Below are 14499 nucleotides of genomic sequence, written 5' to 3'. Positions count from 1 at the left end.
GGACGGGGCAGCGCTGGAGGGGAGGTGAGGCCGCTGTGCGTTGTGGGGATTTCGGGTGGGGGGGAGGTGAGAGGGGGGAGTGGGGGGGGGGAAGGAGGGGTGGTCATCCCCTAGGCCCTTCTTGAGACCTCCGGGCCCGCAGTCGGCGCTGTGCCCCGGCGCGGCCTTATGACGTGGCGCTCGGCGATTGGCGGGCGGCGGTCACGTGTGCTCTCCTCCGGCAGCGGGGGCGCGCGCCGCCCACGATGGCCGCGGCGGGGCTGCGGAGCCGCGGGCCGGTGAGTGACCGAACGACCCCGAGGCCTTCGGGCCTTCTGCGGCCCTTCCTCCCCGCTCCGGCGGCGTTGAGGCCCCGCGTGGGCCCCGCCGCAACCCCCATCCCCACCCCCACCTCCCCTTCAGCCCCCGGAGCGTTTCGCGTCTCTGTGCCCGCAGCTCCTCGTGCCGCGCGGCGCCTGGCGCGGTTTCTCCGCGGGGGCGGACGGGGAGGAGCGCGTGAGCCGCGTCCTGCGCGAGAAATTCCCCCGCGCCTCCGCCATCCGCGTGGTGGACATCTCGGGTAAGGAAAAGGCTTCTACCCTCCCGAACGGCCGCGCCTGTTGTTGAACGGCTTACGAACAGAAGGGGAATCAACACTTTGAAAGGGTTGATAACTGCAGGACAGGGGGAAATGGTTGGAAGTTGAGGGAGGGCAGATTGAGGTTGGATGTCAGGGGGAAGTTGTTTGGTGTGAGAGCGGTGCGGTGCTGGAACAGCTGCCCAGAGAGGCTGTGGATCCCCGTCCATCCCTGGAGGTGTTCAAGGCCAGGTTGGATGGGGCCCTGGGCAGCCTGGGCTGCTGTGAGATGTGGAGGTTGGTGGCCCTGCGTGTGGCAGGGGGTGGAGCTTCCATGATCCTTGAGGTCCCTTCCAACCCTGGCCGTTCTGTGGCGCTGAGCGGGGCTGCGCTCCTTGCAGGCGGCTGCGGGGCCATGTATGAGATCCACATCGAATCGGAGGAGTTCCGGGAGAAGCGGACGGTGCAGCAGCATCAGATGGTGAATCAGGTGAGGGCACGCAGAGCAGGGCTGCATGGCCCTGAATGGGGAGCCCTGCTTTTCAAAGCACCCACCTTTGTGTTGCGGTGGGAGTCGGCCCTTATGTTCATCTTTTGCAGGCGCTGAGAGAGGAGATCAAGAGCATGCATGGGCTGCGCATCTTCACCTCCGTGCCCAAATCCTGATGGAGCTGAGCGCTGCAGAAGGGGGTGTAGGGGGGGGCTGCAGGGGGTGACCTGCCCAATAAACGTGTAGCTGCATGAGGAGGCTCCTGGACCGGCACTGGGGGGGGTGGGGAGGGACAGTGCTGCTACAGCCCCCACCCAAGGGGAGCTCTGCAAAGAGAATAATGCACCCAGAGTGCAAGCAGCAGGGGGGCACAAAGATACGACAGCCATTAGAAAGGAGAGCAGGAAGAAGAAACTTTATTGCCTTGCCAACATGGTCCCTGCCCCTCCCCCTGCCCTCCCCCCTCCCCCAGCTGGGGCAGAAAAGCTGCTCTGCACCCCAAGGGGCAGGCTCCCCTTGCCAGGCACTTTTTTTTTTTCCTCCCCCATCACTGCTGCCATGAGGGGAGCTTAAGGCTCTTGGCCAAAGTGCATCTAAATCCAAAAAAAGCACTTCCGAAAATAAGCTGTGCCTCTGCTGCCCTTCCCCCATGGGAAGCACACGCTGGACACAACCCCAGGATGGCCACGTGGGATCTGAGGAAAGCTTTGCTCCAGCACTGAAAACAGCAGTGTGGCATTCTGGAACTTCGCCTGCACAAAACAAAACAACCCGCTGCAAGCTGTACATCTGAGTTCCTCACTGCAATTCTTGCCAGACTTGAGTATGTAGTTTAGAAAAAAAGTGGACGCCTGTGCCAGGCATCACAGCTCAGCCACCAGTTACAAGGTGACGCAGGCTGCTGCAGCACAGTACAAACACTGTTTTGCCAAAGGCCTGCGAGACCCAGTGAGGCAGCGCCAGCCAGCACATCATCCGGCTCTTTGGGGCTTGTGTCACTGAGGGTGAAGGGGAGAATGGCTGTGGACAAAGCAGAAAGGAGTGGCCACGACTGGAAGTTGAGTGGGTCTTCCCAGGAAAAGTTTATCTGTCTTTGGAACCCAGCTTCTCAATGAGTTCCTGCAGCGGAGCCAATTCCCGCCTGTCGATCAAGTTGAATTCCTGGTAGGAAAAAAGCAACAGCAGAACTGAACACGCTGCTGAAAGAACCTCTAGGAATTAGAGCTCCAGGTCCAGCCAACAAGCATACAGCTGCAGCCACCTCAGCTGTTTCTCTGGAGAAATTCAAGCATTTCAGGCAAACTGAACTTCGTTGTGTGGCTGAGAAGTGCCAGGCTGCTCAGCGCAATGGGCTGCCATGCTGTCACAAAATACTGAAATAATGGGCAAGGAGAGAATAGCTGCTGTTGCTATCAGAATGAGTTACTGAATTATAACCCCTTCCCCTCTCAGATTCTCTTAGAAGTCTGGTCCTTTTGCTAATAAATAAAAGTAGAGAGGAAAATTCAAGCATTTACAGCCAGCTTGCATAAGTAAACCCCACAGAGCTCATGCATGGAGAGTAAGAGCTGAGCTACCTCCCTTACAGCACTGTTGTAGCCCTTCAGAAAGAAAGCAGGCTTGTAAATTCTAACTCCCTTTAAAAGCAAATGGGAACAAAAAACCCCGGTAGAGGCAGTTGAGCAGCTGTTGTGCACCTCACCTGCACAAAGAAGATAAAGTGCTTGAAGGAGGTGTTGAGGTGTGCCTCCTCCTGCAGCCGCATGACGGAGTCGAAGTGCTGGTGGTAAATGTGGGCGTACACACGGAAGAGTCGCTTCAGGATGGTCTTGGCCACAGACATGAAGTTCTTGGGAAAAGGGACACCTGAAAAGCACGGGCAAGCTTCAGTTTGGGCAGAAGTATTTACGAAACAACGAAACAAACCACCAAGACTTGAAAAAAAAATCACTAAGACTTCCTGGTGGCACTGTGGCTTGGTCCTGGACGCAAGGCACGGCGTGTTGTGCCACTGCAATTACCAATCTTTGAAGGGAAGAGGGTTTCGTCATCCAGCTGATCCTGAACCCACGTCATCAAGTAATCAATGTACTTCGGAGCTGAGCACTTAATTGGCTTCTTTATGTTGGTACCGTCTGCCCAGTGGTACTCATATCTGTTGGGTGAAAGAAAAAATAAATTCCTTGGCCTAATGGGGAAAGAAGCAGCATTTTCAGGCCCTGTTCTGGCCACTGGGCCCCACAGCTTCTTCCTTATCGTGGCAAGGAATGACTTTGCAAAACAAGTATTCTGTGTGGTGCTTTGCCTTTATGTCTGAGTTCTCAAGCCCAATACAACAGCCCGGCCTAACATCTCCATCCCAACAACTGCAGCAATAGCCACCAGGGTTCAACCCTCAAAAGCGACGTTCAGCTTTGCCACAACCTCCTCTGATATCAACTTAAAGTGAGACAAAAAATGGCTGAAGGGAAAGGGAGGGGGGCAACCCCCACCTCCTGAGTTACTGCACGTTTGGCCTTCAGCCACCAGCCAGGAATTCAGCTCTCCTTCAGAGAAGTGCCCACCAGCACGTGGGACAGCTGACTTTCCAAAGAAGACCATCCGGAGGCCCCACGTCAGCCTTCTGAAAACCACCCTCTCAAAGTGACACGTGCTTATCAGTCTCACAGTGCCCCAGAACTGGGACAGATGTCTACGAGAACACCATGCAGCAAGGAACTTCCTCAGCAATTTTTTGTACAATCCCTACAGAGAGGGAGAGAAAATTACGTTTTTTGGTTGATGTTTCTCAACAACCACCAAGTAAAAATGAACAGCGCACTTCAAACAGGAAGTCCTTACAGGAAGCATCCCTAGATATAGAAACAGGAACTCACAATCTAGATACTTCTGGTTAGAAAAGCAGGGCAGGATTTTACACAGCGCTGCAAATATTGCTCCCCAGCCAGCCCCCATGCCATGCTTTGTTTTCTCCTTCCATGGTGCCTCAGCCTGCTCCCAAAAATCCCTTGCTCTCTTCAGCAATCTGATCTCAACACCTGCTGGGTTCTTGCTCTCTCATGTCCTGCCCCATTAGCAGCTGTGGTTTTAGAACTGCATGCACTCAAAAACCACACGATGGCCTCTCAGACTGAGACGTGACTAAATGCTGACAGCAAGATCTGGCACTTCCATGTCAGGTTAAATCTCTCAATTTTCCTTCAAATTAATCTGCTCCTGGTACCACACAGCCTCCCTAACAGCCCACAGGGTTTCAGACACAGGTGAGTGACTGCAGGAGCACAATGCTGTACCCAAACCCCATCCATACACATCCCATCCTCTTCAGCCTTGGGACACATGCTTCAGAAGCCATCCAGCCATTTTCCCAACACAAACTGCAGCTGTAGACCACCACAAACTTCTTACCTTGGTCCAGCAGACATGACTGGACAGCTTGCCTCTGTGCAAAACTCTGTGATGGTCCCATACAGCATATTGATTTGGTTGAAGAAATCCACCGCTGGAAAGGAAACACATCAAGATGATTCCAATTTGCAACTCGTAAATAACTGCTTTAGGTTCCAGACACCTTAATTCCAAATGTCAGTCCTCAGGTCTTACTCCCAATTCCAAAAATAGCCACTCACAGATCTAATTGCCTTTAGAAGTCTGAACTCAAAGAAAATGCAGTCTGAAACAACAACTGCATGTATTTGCTTCTCACTTTTTGCATATTTCCAGAGCACAACACTGCTCTGACACACGAATGGTCCTAACACTTATTGCCCTTTTATCCTTACTCATTTAAACAGAATACAGCTGGGATAGGAATTTCATTTTGGGAGATTTTCTGTTTGTTTCTTTTAGGATGAAAAGCAGAGATCTGTATCCTTCCACTCCACTTCCACACACTGGTGGATCTCTGTCTCCCAGGACTTACTGTTAACTGCAATCCACTCATTAAGGTCCTCTCCCTCCGGCAGCATAACTGCTTGCCTGAGGTTGCCACTCCCAAGAGTGGCTTCTGCATGTTTCAGGAGCTCATACTGATGGGAGCCTTCAGGAATATTCTTCTTGGGTTTGAATGTTTTCGAAGATCGACTCCCACTGAGAAAACAAAGAGAAACACTTCCAGTGAGCCCTTGAGCAGCAATCCCTTCTCAGAAGCATTTCCCTCCCACTTGAGCATCACCCATTGCTCTTTGCCACTTGGCAGGTCCAGCTGTGATGACGCCAGACCTTTTTTTCCTCCACCATCAGGGTAACAGACCCTACATGTGACCGTTTCTGACAGCCACATGCACTCTTCCCTCTTCAAATCACAAGGAGCATTTGGTACAAAGGCCCAAAGACAGACCAGCGATGGCTGCATTCAGTCACACTGCGGACAAGCCAACATAACTCCACCCACGAGCAAAACTGCTGGCTGACTGAGTCGATTTAACAGGGCGAAGGCACACTGTAGGAAACAATCTGCTTAGGATAGCAGCTTAACACACTCCAGCTCTAAAACACACACCTCTATTGCAGCTTTAACCCTCCCATGTTGTGTTCTACCAACAGTCATACAACTGCATTATTCCACAGCCCTCTAAGAGGGCAAGGCAGTGCTCAGAGGAATACTGGTGTCAGAGCACATTATTGGCTTTATACCCACGCACAAAAACCAACGCTGCCAAGAGATGACGGCATTTTAATGCCTCCAAACCACAAAACATTAACTTTCGGACTCAACTCACGCAGCTCACAGCCACCACACTCTGTGCTGGCTCTGATGTGGGGTTGTGAGAGCCAAAGCACCGCTGGGGGTTACACGCATTTCCTGGCACTGCTGGCTTGCTGCCCACCTGCCCCCTCCCCACCCCCCATTGCACACAGCCGGATGCGCTCAGCCTGCACACATCTGGCGTCAGCTTCCTGATGCAGCACTGCAGCACAGCCCGCTGGCTTTGCACACTGTTTACGCAGTGGGAATAAGTGATCCTTCGATCCAACTCACTCTTTAGCCCAGCCACCACCGCCTGCTGTACTGCAGGAGGGAGCAAAGGCCCCAGCACAGTGCTGATACTGGACAGAGGGTCCCAACACATCACTGACAACAGAATGAGGCTCCCCAGCCCCTTCTCACACCTCAAAACGCCGCTGCTCCTTCTGACACCTTTAAGGGCTAGAATTGCACGAGCGTTCACATCTACCACACAGGTACATAACAGCCCATCCATACAGCTGGTTACAGACACACACTTACAGCAGACAGCCAAACCAATGTCATTCCCACTACAGCCAGACCAAACCCACCTGCCCTGAGGTCACTCCCTGCACACAGCTGGGCACACCACCCCCCCTCGCCTCCCCCACCTGAGCCTCCAGCCTGCCCAGCTGGGCTCCCCACACCCACAGCACAAAGGCCAAAGGCCTCCTCCTCCTCCTCCTCCCCTCCACCTCCTCCTCCTCACCTCCCCAAGCCCGAAGGGATGAGCCCCCCAGAATCACAGAATGGCCAGGGTTGGAAGGGACCTCGAGGATCACGAAGCTCCAACCCCCTGCCACACGCAGGGCCACCAACCTCCACATCTCACAGCAGCCCAGGCTGCCCAGGGCCCCATCCAACCTGGCCTTGAACACCTCCAGGGATGGACGGGGATCCATAGCCTTTCTGGGCAGTTGTTCCAGCACCTCACCGCTCTCATAGCAAACAACTTCCCCCTGACATCCAACCTCAATCTCCCCTTCCTCAACTTCAAACCATTTCCCCTTATTCTGCAGTTATTTACTCCCCTTCCCCCCCAAGGCCTTCCCCCAGCACCGCCCCACAACACATGAACCCCCCCAGCCCCTCTGCAGGTCCTCAGCTCTTCCTCCCCCTCAGTCCCTCACCAGGCCCCACACGACGCCCTCAGGCCTCCCCTAACGGACCGAGCCCAGAAGGCCGCGCCTCTCCCCACAACCCTCACGCACAGGGCCCCCCCCAAAGCCCTCCTGACCCGCAGCCAGCCGTGCCGCGAGGCCTCTCCCCTCGGCACCGCGACCCCCGCCCACTCACAAGAGGAAGCTCATGGCGGAGCGGCGCGGCCCGAGGCAGAGTGCCGCCGGCAGCCGCAGCTCCCGCCCCAGCCGCCAGCTCTCGCGAGAGCCGGATCAGGAGGCGTGGCCTCAAGCGACACTATCGCTATGGCAACAAGTGTAACCTCGTCCCGCCCTTTCCTGCCGCGGCCCCTCATGCTCGCCAGGCCCAGCCAATGGGCGCAGCCGTGCCCAATTACGGCGGGAAGCCCCGCCCCCTTCCCCGACCTACTACCCTTTCCGCCCAGCCCTTTTCCTCTCCTCCGCCACTCACAGCTCAACTCCGCGTCGCTCGTCGTCCCGATTGGCTCCCGCTGCCAGCAGGGGGCGGATCCAGATGCTATATAAGCGGCCGGCGGGGCGGCGCGGCGCGTAGTCGCTGTGGTGTGTTATCTGCTGTTTTTGTCCTGCTGTCGCCATGGCAACCGCGCTCTGCCCGCTCCGCGCCCTCGGCCAGACCGCGCTCCGGCCCCGCGCCCGCCGCCTGCACCTCAGCGCACCCAGGTAGGGCCCGGCCCGGCCCGCGGCACCGCTACCACCGGAATGAATGGAGCGGGCCCCCAGCGGCCGCACCGCGCGCTGCAGGCTGATGAAATCCCGCTGCCGCCTTGCGTGGGACCGGGGGGGGTGAGAGGTGCGGGGGTCGGGTCGGAAGCGGAGCTGGGGTCGGAAAACCACGGGGCTGTTTTCCAAGGGATGCTGACCGCTGAGCCGCCGCGGCGTTTCGTTGCGATGCGCTTTGCTCGCAGGTTGCTCCAGCGCCGGGGGCGGCACCGCTATCCGGGCTGCGGGGCAGCGACTCCGTCCCTTCTGGGATGGGGCAGACCGGCGGGGCTGAGGGCTGAACACCGGCCGGGGCCATACGGGAAGGGGGGCGGCGCTGCGGAGAAGTCCGCAGGTGAGTTTGGCGGAGGTGAAACCCTCCGGGAGGGATTCTTTGATAAGAAAGGCGCTGAGATGTGAGCACGTTTAGAACACGAAGGGGAGCGGACGTGAGCGGCTCCGTGTCCAATTGCCCGGAATGCGTTTGGCAGAACCTCTGCTACCGATTTAGACCAGAAATGCAGGCGAGGAGCTGTCGAGACACGTTTCAGATGGGCGGATACCCCCCTCGGCTCGAGCTGAGCGTTGGGATCCTTCGATAGGATTGAAATCCTATATCCCCTATCAGGCTTTGTCACCCTGCAGAGATGGGCAAAGCAGTGAGGTTGGAACTCAGACCGTGCTTGGAGGACTGACAGCTTTCTGGGATGCTGCTGGGGGATGGCTGTGCACGGCAGCTGTGTCCTGCAGCTTCGGGGTGGGCTGGAATTGTTTGGCACTTCCAGCAGTGCAAATTCCACTTACGTGGGATGAGTTTTGCCTCGCAGAGCAAAGCTGTCGTGCGTTAGAAAGGGCAGGGAGACCGACTGCCCCAAAGGGAAGCTGGCAGCGTGGCACACGTGCCAACAACAAACACGTGGGCTCCTGAACTCATTGAGTGCTTCCTCAGGCTGCAGGAATTGCTCTGTTCCTCCTCTGGCAGTTGGGCTGAAGACTGGAATATATTGCTTAACATAACGGGCAGAAAAAGAAAACAGGCTTACAGATGAAGGCTTGTACTGAGCTCAGATGAAAGAACTGTGTTTCCCCCGTCTCGTGTCTGTTTGCTGTGCTGATGTTGCACAAAGCTTGGATTTGTTGGCCCTAACACTGCTATGGTGATACTTCTCATACTGCAGAGATGATGCTGTTGTGATTTCTGGAAGGAAGCTGGCCCGGCAGATCAGACAAGAAGCCCGGCATGAAGTTGAACAGTGGGTAGCAGCTGGGAACAAGAGACCTCACCTCAGTGTGGTTCTGGTTGGTGAAAATCCTGCAAGTCACTCCTATGTGCTGAACAAAACCAAAGCGGCTGCTGATGTGGGTAAGTCTTGTGCTCTGCTCTGAAAAACTGGAGCAGAAAAACTCAAACAAACTGCTGCTTGTTGGCTTTTGCTGGGAGTCTTCTGCTGGATACTGGGGGAACGTTTAGGATGCATCCAGCCAACAGCTGTTTGTCTCAGCTGGATGGGCTTAGTGCAGAGTTTGCTCTGTCTGCGTTGGCTGCCTTCCTAGTAGCGCTGCAATGCAGTTCATAGGCACAGCTCACACGTGCATTATGCTGCTTGAATCCTCCAGGGCAAGTCAGGCTCTGCAGCTTGGATTTATGGCCTTGGTGGGCCTATGTAAAGCACCAGCAGGGCTTTGGTTTGCCTTCTTTTAATCGACTGTTCAAGATGCGTTCATCATTCAGCGCAGTCATGTTGTGCTGTGACACTTTCAGTCTTGCAAGCTGAGATCCTACTTGGTTTCCCAAGTGTACTGCTGGAGAAAATGTGTTGAGAAAGGTCCGGGGCACACAGTGGTTTAATTCCATGCTGGGTTCTATGCTGCTGAAACCTTTAGAGCTGAGATTTCGGTCTGACATCCCTTTCCAGCTGAAGTGAAAAGGTCCACAGGAGCTGCAATTGCATTTGCATCATAACATGTTTCTGTGTGGTTCCTCCAAGCCCTCCACACTTTTGGAGGATGTCTGCTTTCAACTAGTCTTTCCCAGGGATGGCTGCACAGACAGACAAATGGTCTTAAATCATGACTTGCAAGACGTGTGAAGGTCTGCAGCCTGGAAGGCGGCCACTGTTGTATGAAGCATAGGATTCTTGATGTGCCTGTATCAGATTTTGTGTAGAATTTAAACCAGGCAGCTCGAATTAGCATGGATTAGGGAAGCTGCTGTCCCACTTGTGTACGTGCCACTCTCTAATGCAGCACTTTGCACAGGAATCAGCAGTGAAACAATCCTCAAGCCAGCTTCAATTACTGAGGAGGAGCTACTGGATTTGATCAGCAAACTAAATAACGATGCCAACGTGGATGGCCTGTTAGTGCAGCTTCCTTTACCTGGTGAGTAGCTAGGTCTCAATCTGCTTCATTTTTTGCATTAAACTGTTACAAGTTTATGTGCCAGGAGTTGTAGCTCGGGAGTCCTCCTGTGACGTGACAAATGGCACTGTGCCACGAGGCAAGCTTAAAGATAACTCTGCTCCATCATACAGCTGCCTGTAAGTTGCTGGGGGCAGTGGAAATCTAATCTTTGTTTGTGGTATCAGCTTCATGCACCAGGAGCTTAAACTTGGCTGTAAAGCTGCAGTTGTCTAAAAATATCCATGCTCCATTAGCAGCAGTGTAGTCCCCAAGTGGTCCCAGTCCCCTTCTGCTGGGAGCTGTGAGCTTTGAGCTTGCTGGAAGCTTGGAATAGCTTCAGGCCCCCAAACTGTGATGATTCTGAGGGACTGGTGCAGTGGGTCAGGATTTTTGGCTGATCCTTTGCTTTTTTTTTTTTTTCTTCTCTTTTCCAGAACACATTGATGAGCGGAAGATTTGCAATGCTGTGACTCCAGACAAAGATGTTGATGGCTTTCATGTGATAAACGTGGGGCGCATGTGCCTGGACCAGTACTCCATGCTGCCAGCCACCCCGTGGGGGGTGTGGGAGATCATAAAGAGAACAGGTAAGCTGCTGCAATATTTGGCTGCTGTTTGGTCCAGCTCCAGCTTGTATTTGTCTTAAAACTCTGTTTTGTCTACTTCAGGCATCCCAACATTGGGTAAGAATGTGGTGGTGGCTGGCCGGTCGAAGAATGTGGGGATGCCCATTGCCATGTTGCTGCACACAGATGGCAGGCACGAGCGCCCAGGAGGTAGGAGCTTGTTGGTCTCAGAGCCTGTGTACCAGGCAGCTGTGGGAGGAAGCCCACTACCTGTCCCACAATCCTTGCCAGGCTCTTAAACCAGCTCCAGGCCTGCTCTGGGGGCTGTAACATACCTCATATGCTGTGGTGGAGGCTGGGGAGTTAACTCTGCACACAGGGAATCACTTCAGAGCCTTCTTCAGTTAGTCCTTCTTTACCAGATCTGGGTTCTGTGCTGCTAAAACCCTCTTTGGAGCTGAGATTTCAGTCTGACGTCCCATTCCAGCTGAAGTGAAAAGGTCCACAGGAGGGTGCTGACTTTGTAGGCAGCTCCTAGTGGTTTGTCATCAAGCTCTTGTATTTCTGATACTTTCCCAGGTGGTTTGAAGGTGGAGGGTTAGAGAAGTTGCCATACATGTGAGTAAAATGCTTCGTGTAACTCCACTTGCAGGTGATGCCACAGTCACAATATCACACCGTTATACTCCCAAGGAGCAGCTGAAACAACACACGATCCGTGCTGACATCGTGGTAGCAGCAGCAGGTAAGACTGAACTGCCAGTGCAGGTGATGTGCACAGAGGCAGTGCAGCTTGTGTGGTGTTTCTGATGGGAATTTCTCCTTAGTCCTGTTGGTCTGTGTCCCAAGGCCTCCCTGCCTGAAGCAGCTCTGGCAATGTAGGAGAATCTGACACCCTTATAACTGCTGCAGGCAAGGATGGGCTGTTTAAAACAGGCAGTTAATCCTGCGATAAAGCCTAGGGCAGACTTAATAGAGCTATTTGTAGCTCTTGGAAATGCAAAATGACACCTGGCAGGAGGACTTGGTGTGCTAGCAAGCACCTGATCAGACCTAGAGAACAGCTAACAGAGCCTGTTATACAGCCTCTGTTATTTGTACAGACATTCCGTGCTTATGGGGAGAGAAAAATACTGAGACAGCATCTACTTACAGGAGATGTTGAGAATGCTGGAGCACATTTGCAGTACCCTCTTCAGAGCACAAGAGGTCCCACACGTACATGTGCTCTTCTCTGGGCAGTGCCCTTGGTGTGGGGATGGCTCATTAGCGGAAGAATTGACTTGGGGTGTCCATGCCTGGCAACAGAAGCTTGGTGAGAGAGAAATGTGGGTTAGAAATCGGGCGTAAGGAGATGTAAGGTATGGGTAGGATTAGAAGCAGTGTCAGTGGTGAAGGCAGCACTGTGTAACCGTAGATGTTAAAATTTCAAATTGGAGAGCTCTTTGGCTGCAGCTTCTTTGCCAGACCTCTTTCTCGAGGTGGATTCCAGTTCTTTCTATTCTGAGGTTATAAATAAATCAGTCAAACCCCTGATTTCTGGGTGAGCTGAACATCTCAAGGAGTAGTTCTGGAACATGTCTCTGACAAATGCATTGGTGAGGCAGGAAAAAAAGCCCAGGTGGGTCAAAACGAACTGGGCTGTGCAGTGAGAAGATGGGGGTGATGGGAGACAGGGAGCTGCTTAGCACTACTGTGAGCTTATGGGTCTGTTCTCTTGCAGGTATTCCTAATCTGATCACAGCTGACATGATCAAAGAAGGAGCTGCAGTTATCGATGTGGGGATAACTAGAGTGCAGGATCCTATCACTGCCAAATCAAGGCTGGTTGGGGATGTGGATTTTGAAGGTATATTAAAAAAAAAAAAAAGGCTCTGGCATCTCATACTTTTGAGTATTAAACATCTAGCTGAGAAGTGGGGAGAAAGTCCTGATTTGTGCAGTGGAACAGATGCATATCAATCCTGAAGTTCTTTCTTTTGCATTCAGTTTTATAAGAGGATAAGGGAGCAACTTTGCTCTAATATTCTATGGGAACATATAGAGGACACTGACTCTGAATCTAAGGCAGCTGGGGTGCTTTGCCTCTACTCCAGTTTATAGCCCACACTCCTGCTTTTAAACTCTGCCCCCCCAAGCAAACCAAAAGCATGTAGAGCTTCCCTTTTGGCTTGCTGTCTCCTGGCCTTGCTCACCATTTAGCTGCAACAGTGCAGGCCCCACATGTCCTTGTGCCCAGCAAAAAGTACTGGAACCTTCTCCTGCAAGAAAGAGGGCAAACACTCACTGTTACTTCATTGGACCCTTTCTCAAAAACATGCATCAGGCCTGAATCTGGTCTCATACTCAGTGTGTGTTGTATAAATCTGGTTAATTAGACCTTGCTTTTTTTTACCCAGCTTAGGCTCTGATGTGAGTTTGGGGATGTCAGAATATGATGTGCTGTGTGCTGCCCTGGCCAAAGGGGGCAAACATCTAAATTAAAAGACCAATATGTATGTATTTTTTAACTAATAGTCATGAAGGAATTCAACACTATTAGGTTGGTTACAGTTTCATGCTGACCAGCTGGCTTGATAAACCCTGCTGCCCTTGACTTGCATGGTGAGCTCTCTCTGTCCTTCCTGCAGGGGTGAAGAAGAAAGCCAGTTACATCACTCCTGTCCCTGGGGGAGTTGGGCCCATGACAGTTGCCATGCTGATGAAGAACACCATCATTGCTGCCAAAAAGCTGTTGAAACCCAAAGCACTGGAAGCCTTAACTGCTTAACACAGGACTCTTTTTAGCTCTGAAAACAACATTCCAAGATGACTCCTAGACAGGCCGATAGAAAATGCAATACTTTATTTATTGTACAGAGGTGGTATTTACTATTCTGAGGTCATAGATATTTATTTGAAGCTGAAGCATATGCATATTAGCTGTAATAAGGCATATGCATCTACACTTCTGGCCTACAGCTGCTTTTTAAACCAGCACTTCTCTAATGGAGCCAGCCTTGCAGGCTGTTGCTCTTGCAGGGACTGAGCAGCAGTGGAGACCCTCTGGGTGTGCAGAGCTTGCTGCAGTGTTAGCAGTCCTGGGGGGAGTGGAGTGGAGTGGAGTGTGCTCCACAGTGCAAAATAAATGGCCTTTGTGGTTTTGTTCTCACAAATGCTCAGTCAGCTCAGACTTTGCTCGGAAGTGTTTAACTCTGTGATGGGTGTTCAATTGGAGTTGAGCTCTTCTGTAGAAGCAGCAACTGGAAAAAGCCATGTTCTCAGCCCGGATGGGGCTCTGGGCAGTGGTAGATCTGATGTACCATGTTCATAGTGTGCAGCTAAGCTTTTTTGTTTGTTTTTTTTCTTGTTTGTATGATGACTTTTTAAAACTTTTTCTTCAACCAAAGAACAATGGAAGGCTGTTGGTGTCTATATTGGGTACATGGGGAGCTTCCTGGACATAGCATGAAAGGAGGAAGGACTGAGTGGGGCAGACTCTGAATAAAGTAGGGTGGGGGAACGCTGCTTGATTCCTAGAATTACTGCTCAGCAAGTTCTGTACTTCCCTGATAAGTTACCACACTTATACTATGAGCTCCCTGTGCTCTCAGAGCAGGGATGGCTCAACCTTTCTCTATGAGTTTGACCAAAATGCAACTGCACCATGGCTCTGAATTGAGACAGCCACAACTGATAGTGGAAGAGCAAGCAAAGTCCTAATTATTTTCTCTTTAAAGTTACCTTTACCTGTGGTCACGTATCCCTGGGAAGATTGATCCCACCTTTCTGGGTGCAGGCAAGCTTTGCTGCTGAGCTGAAGGCCTGTTGCCATACAGGAGCTGCAGTCACCTGCAAAGTCACCTTTAATTGCTCTTCCCTGGAGGGGAAGATGCTTATACAAATGTTAACCAGGG

The 14499-nt window shown here is 52.6% G+C and overlaps 3 protein-coding genes across 3 annotated transcripts; 2 read left to right on the top strand and 1 right to left on the bottom strand.

The window, feature by feature from the left end:
• The first annotated feature begins 132 nt into the window (after positions 1-132).
• BOLA3 (bolA family member 3) lies at positions 133-1297 on the top strand. The gene is made up of 4 exons (XM_085242924.1): positions 133-278; positions 436-559; positions 958-1046; positions 1157-1297. Exons 1-4 carry the CDS (start codon positions 246-248, stop codon positions 1220-1222), a joined length of 312 nt encoding a protein of 103 aa, XP_085099050.1. The 5' UTR covers positions 133-245; the 3' UTR covers positions 1223-1297.
• A 147-nt stretch (positions 1298-1444) lies between these two features.
• MOB1A (MOB kinase activator 1A) lies at positions 1445-7228 on the bottom strand. Its single transcript, XM_085242923.1, has 6 exons — positions 7072-7228; positions 4969-5135; positions 4455-4548; positions 3068-3201; positions 2749-2912; positions 1445-2207 (listed from the first exon to the last, which is right to left on the bottom strand). The coding sequence occupies exons 1-6, from the start codon at positions 7083-7085 to the stop codon at positions 2130-2132; spliced, it is 651 nt and encodes a 216-aa protein (XP_085099049.1). The 5' UTR covers positions 7086-7228; the 3' UTR covers positions 1445-2129.
• A 209-nt stretch (positions 7229-7437) lies between these two features.
• On the top strand, positions 7438-13997 carry MTHFD2 (methylenetetrahydrofolate dehydrogenase (NADP+ dependent) 2, methenyltetrahydrofolate cyclohydrolase). Its single transcript, XM_085242915.1, has 8 exons — positions 7438-7595; positions 8813-8997; positions 9894-10016; positions 10472-10624; positions 10706-10813; positions 11256-11348; positions 12327-12452; positions 13234-13997. Exons 1-8 carry the CDS (start codon positions 7510-7512, stop codon positions 13371-13373), a joined length of 1014 nt encoding a protein of 337 aa, XP_085099041.1. The 5' UTR covers positions 7438-7509; the 3' UTR covers positions 13374-13997.
• Positions 13998-14499: the final 502 nt, after the last annotated feature.

The sequence above is a fragment of the Meleagris gallopavo genome, chromosome 24 (assembly GCF_905368555.1).
Source record: "Meleagris gallopavo chromosome 24, MGAL_WU_HG_1.1, whole genome shotgun sequence".
NCBI classification, from domain to species: Eukaryota; Metazoa; Chordata; class Aves; order Galliformes; family Phasianidae; genus Meleagris; species Meleagris gallopavo.
This window is presented reverse-complemented; position numbering and strand designations above follow the sequence as displayed.

Excerpts from the sequence above, each read along its gene's own strand:
- BOLA3 (XM_085242924.1), top strand. The coding sequence starts at position 246 with ATGGCCGCGGCGGGGCTGCGGAGCCGCGGGCCG. Across the intron at positions 279-435 it reads GGCTGCGGAGCCGCGGGCCG|CTCCTCGTGCCGCGCGGCGC; the intron begins GTGAGTGACCGA and ends CTGTGCCCGCAG. Across the intron at positions 560-957 it reads CCGCGTGGTGGACATCTCGG|GCGGCTGCGGGGCCATGTAT; the intron begins GTAAGGAAAAGG and ends CGCTCCTTGCAG.
- MOB1A (XM_085242923.1), bottom strand. Across the intron at positions 3,202-4,454 it reads GTCATGTCTGCTGGACCAAG|ATATGAGTACCACTGGGCAG; the intron begins GTAAGAAGTTTG and ends TTCACCCAACAG. Across the intron at positions 2,913-3,067 it reads CCTCTTCCCTTCAAAGATTG|GTGTCCCTTTTCCCAAGAAC; the intron begins GTAATTGCAGTG and ends CGTGCTTTTCAG.
- MTHFD2 (XM_085242915.1), top strand. The coding sequence starts at position 7,510 with ATGGCAACCGCGCTCTGCCCGCTCCGCGCCCTCGGCCAGACCGCGCTC. Across the intron at positions 7,596-8,812 it reads CTGCACCTCAGCGCACCCAG|AGATGATGCTGTTGTGATTT; the intron begins GTAGGGCCCGGC and ends CTCATACTGCAG. Across the intron at positions 12,453-13,233 it reads TGGGGATGTGGATTTTGAAG|GGGTGAAGAAGAAAGCCAGT; the intron begins GTATATTAAAAA and ends TCCTTCCTGCAG.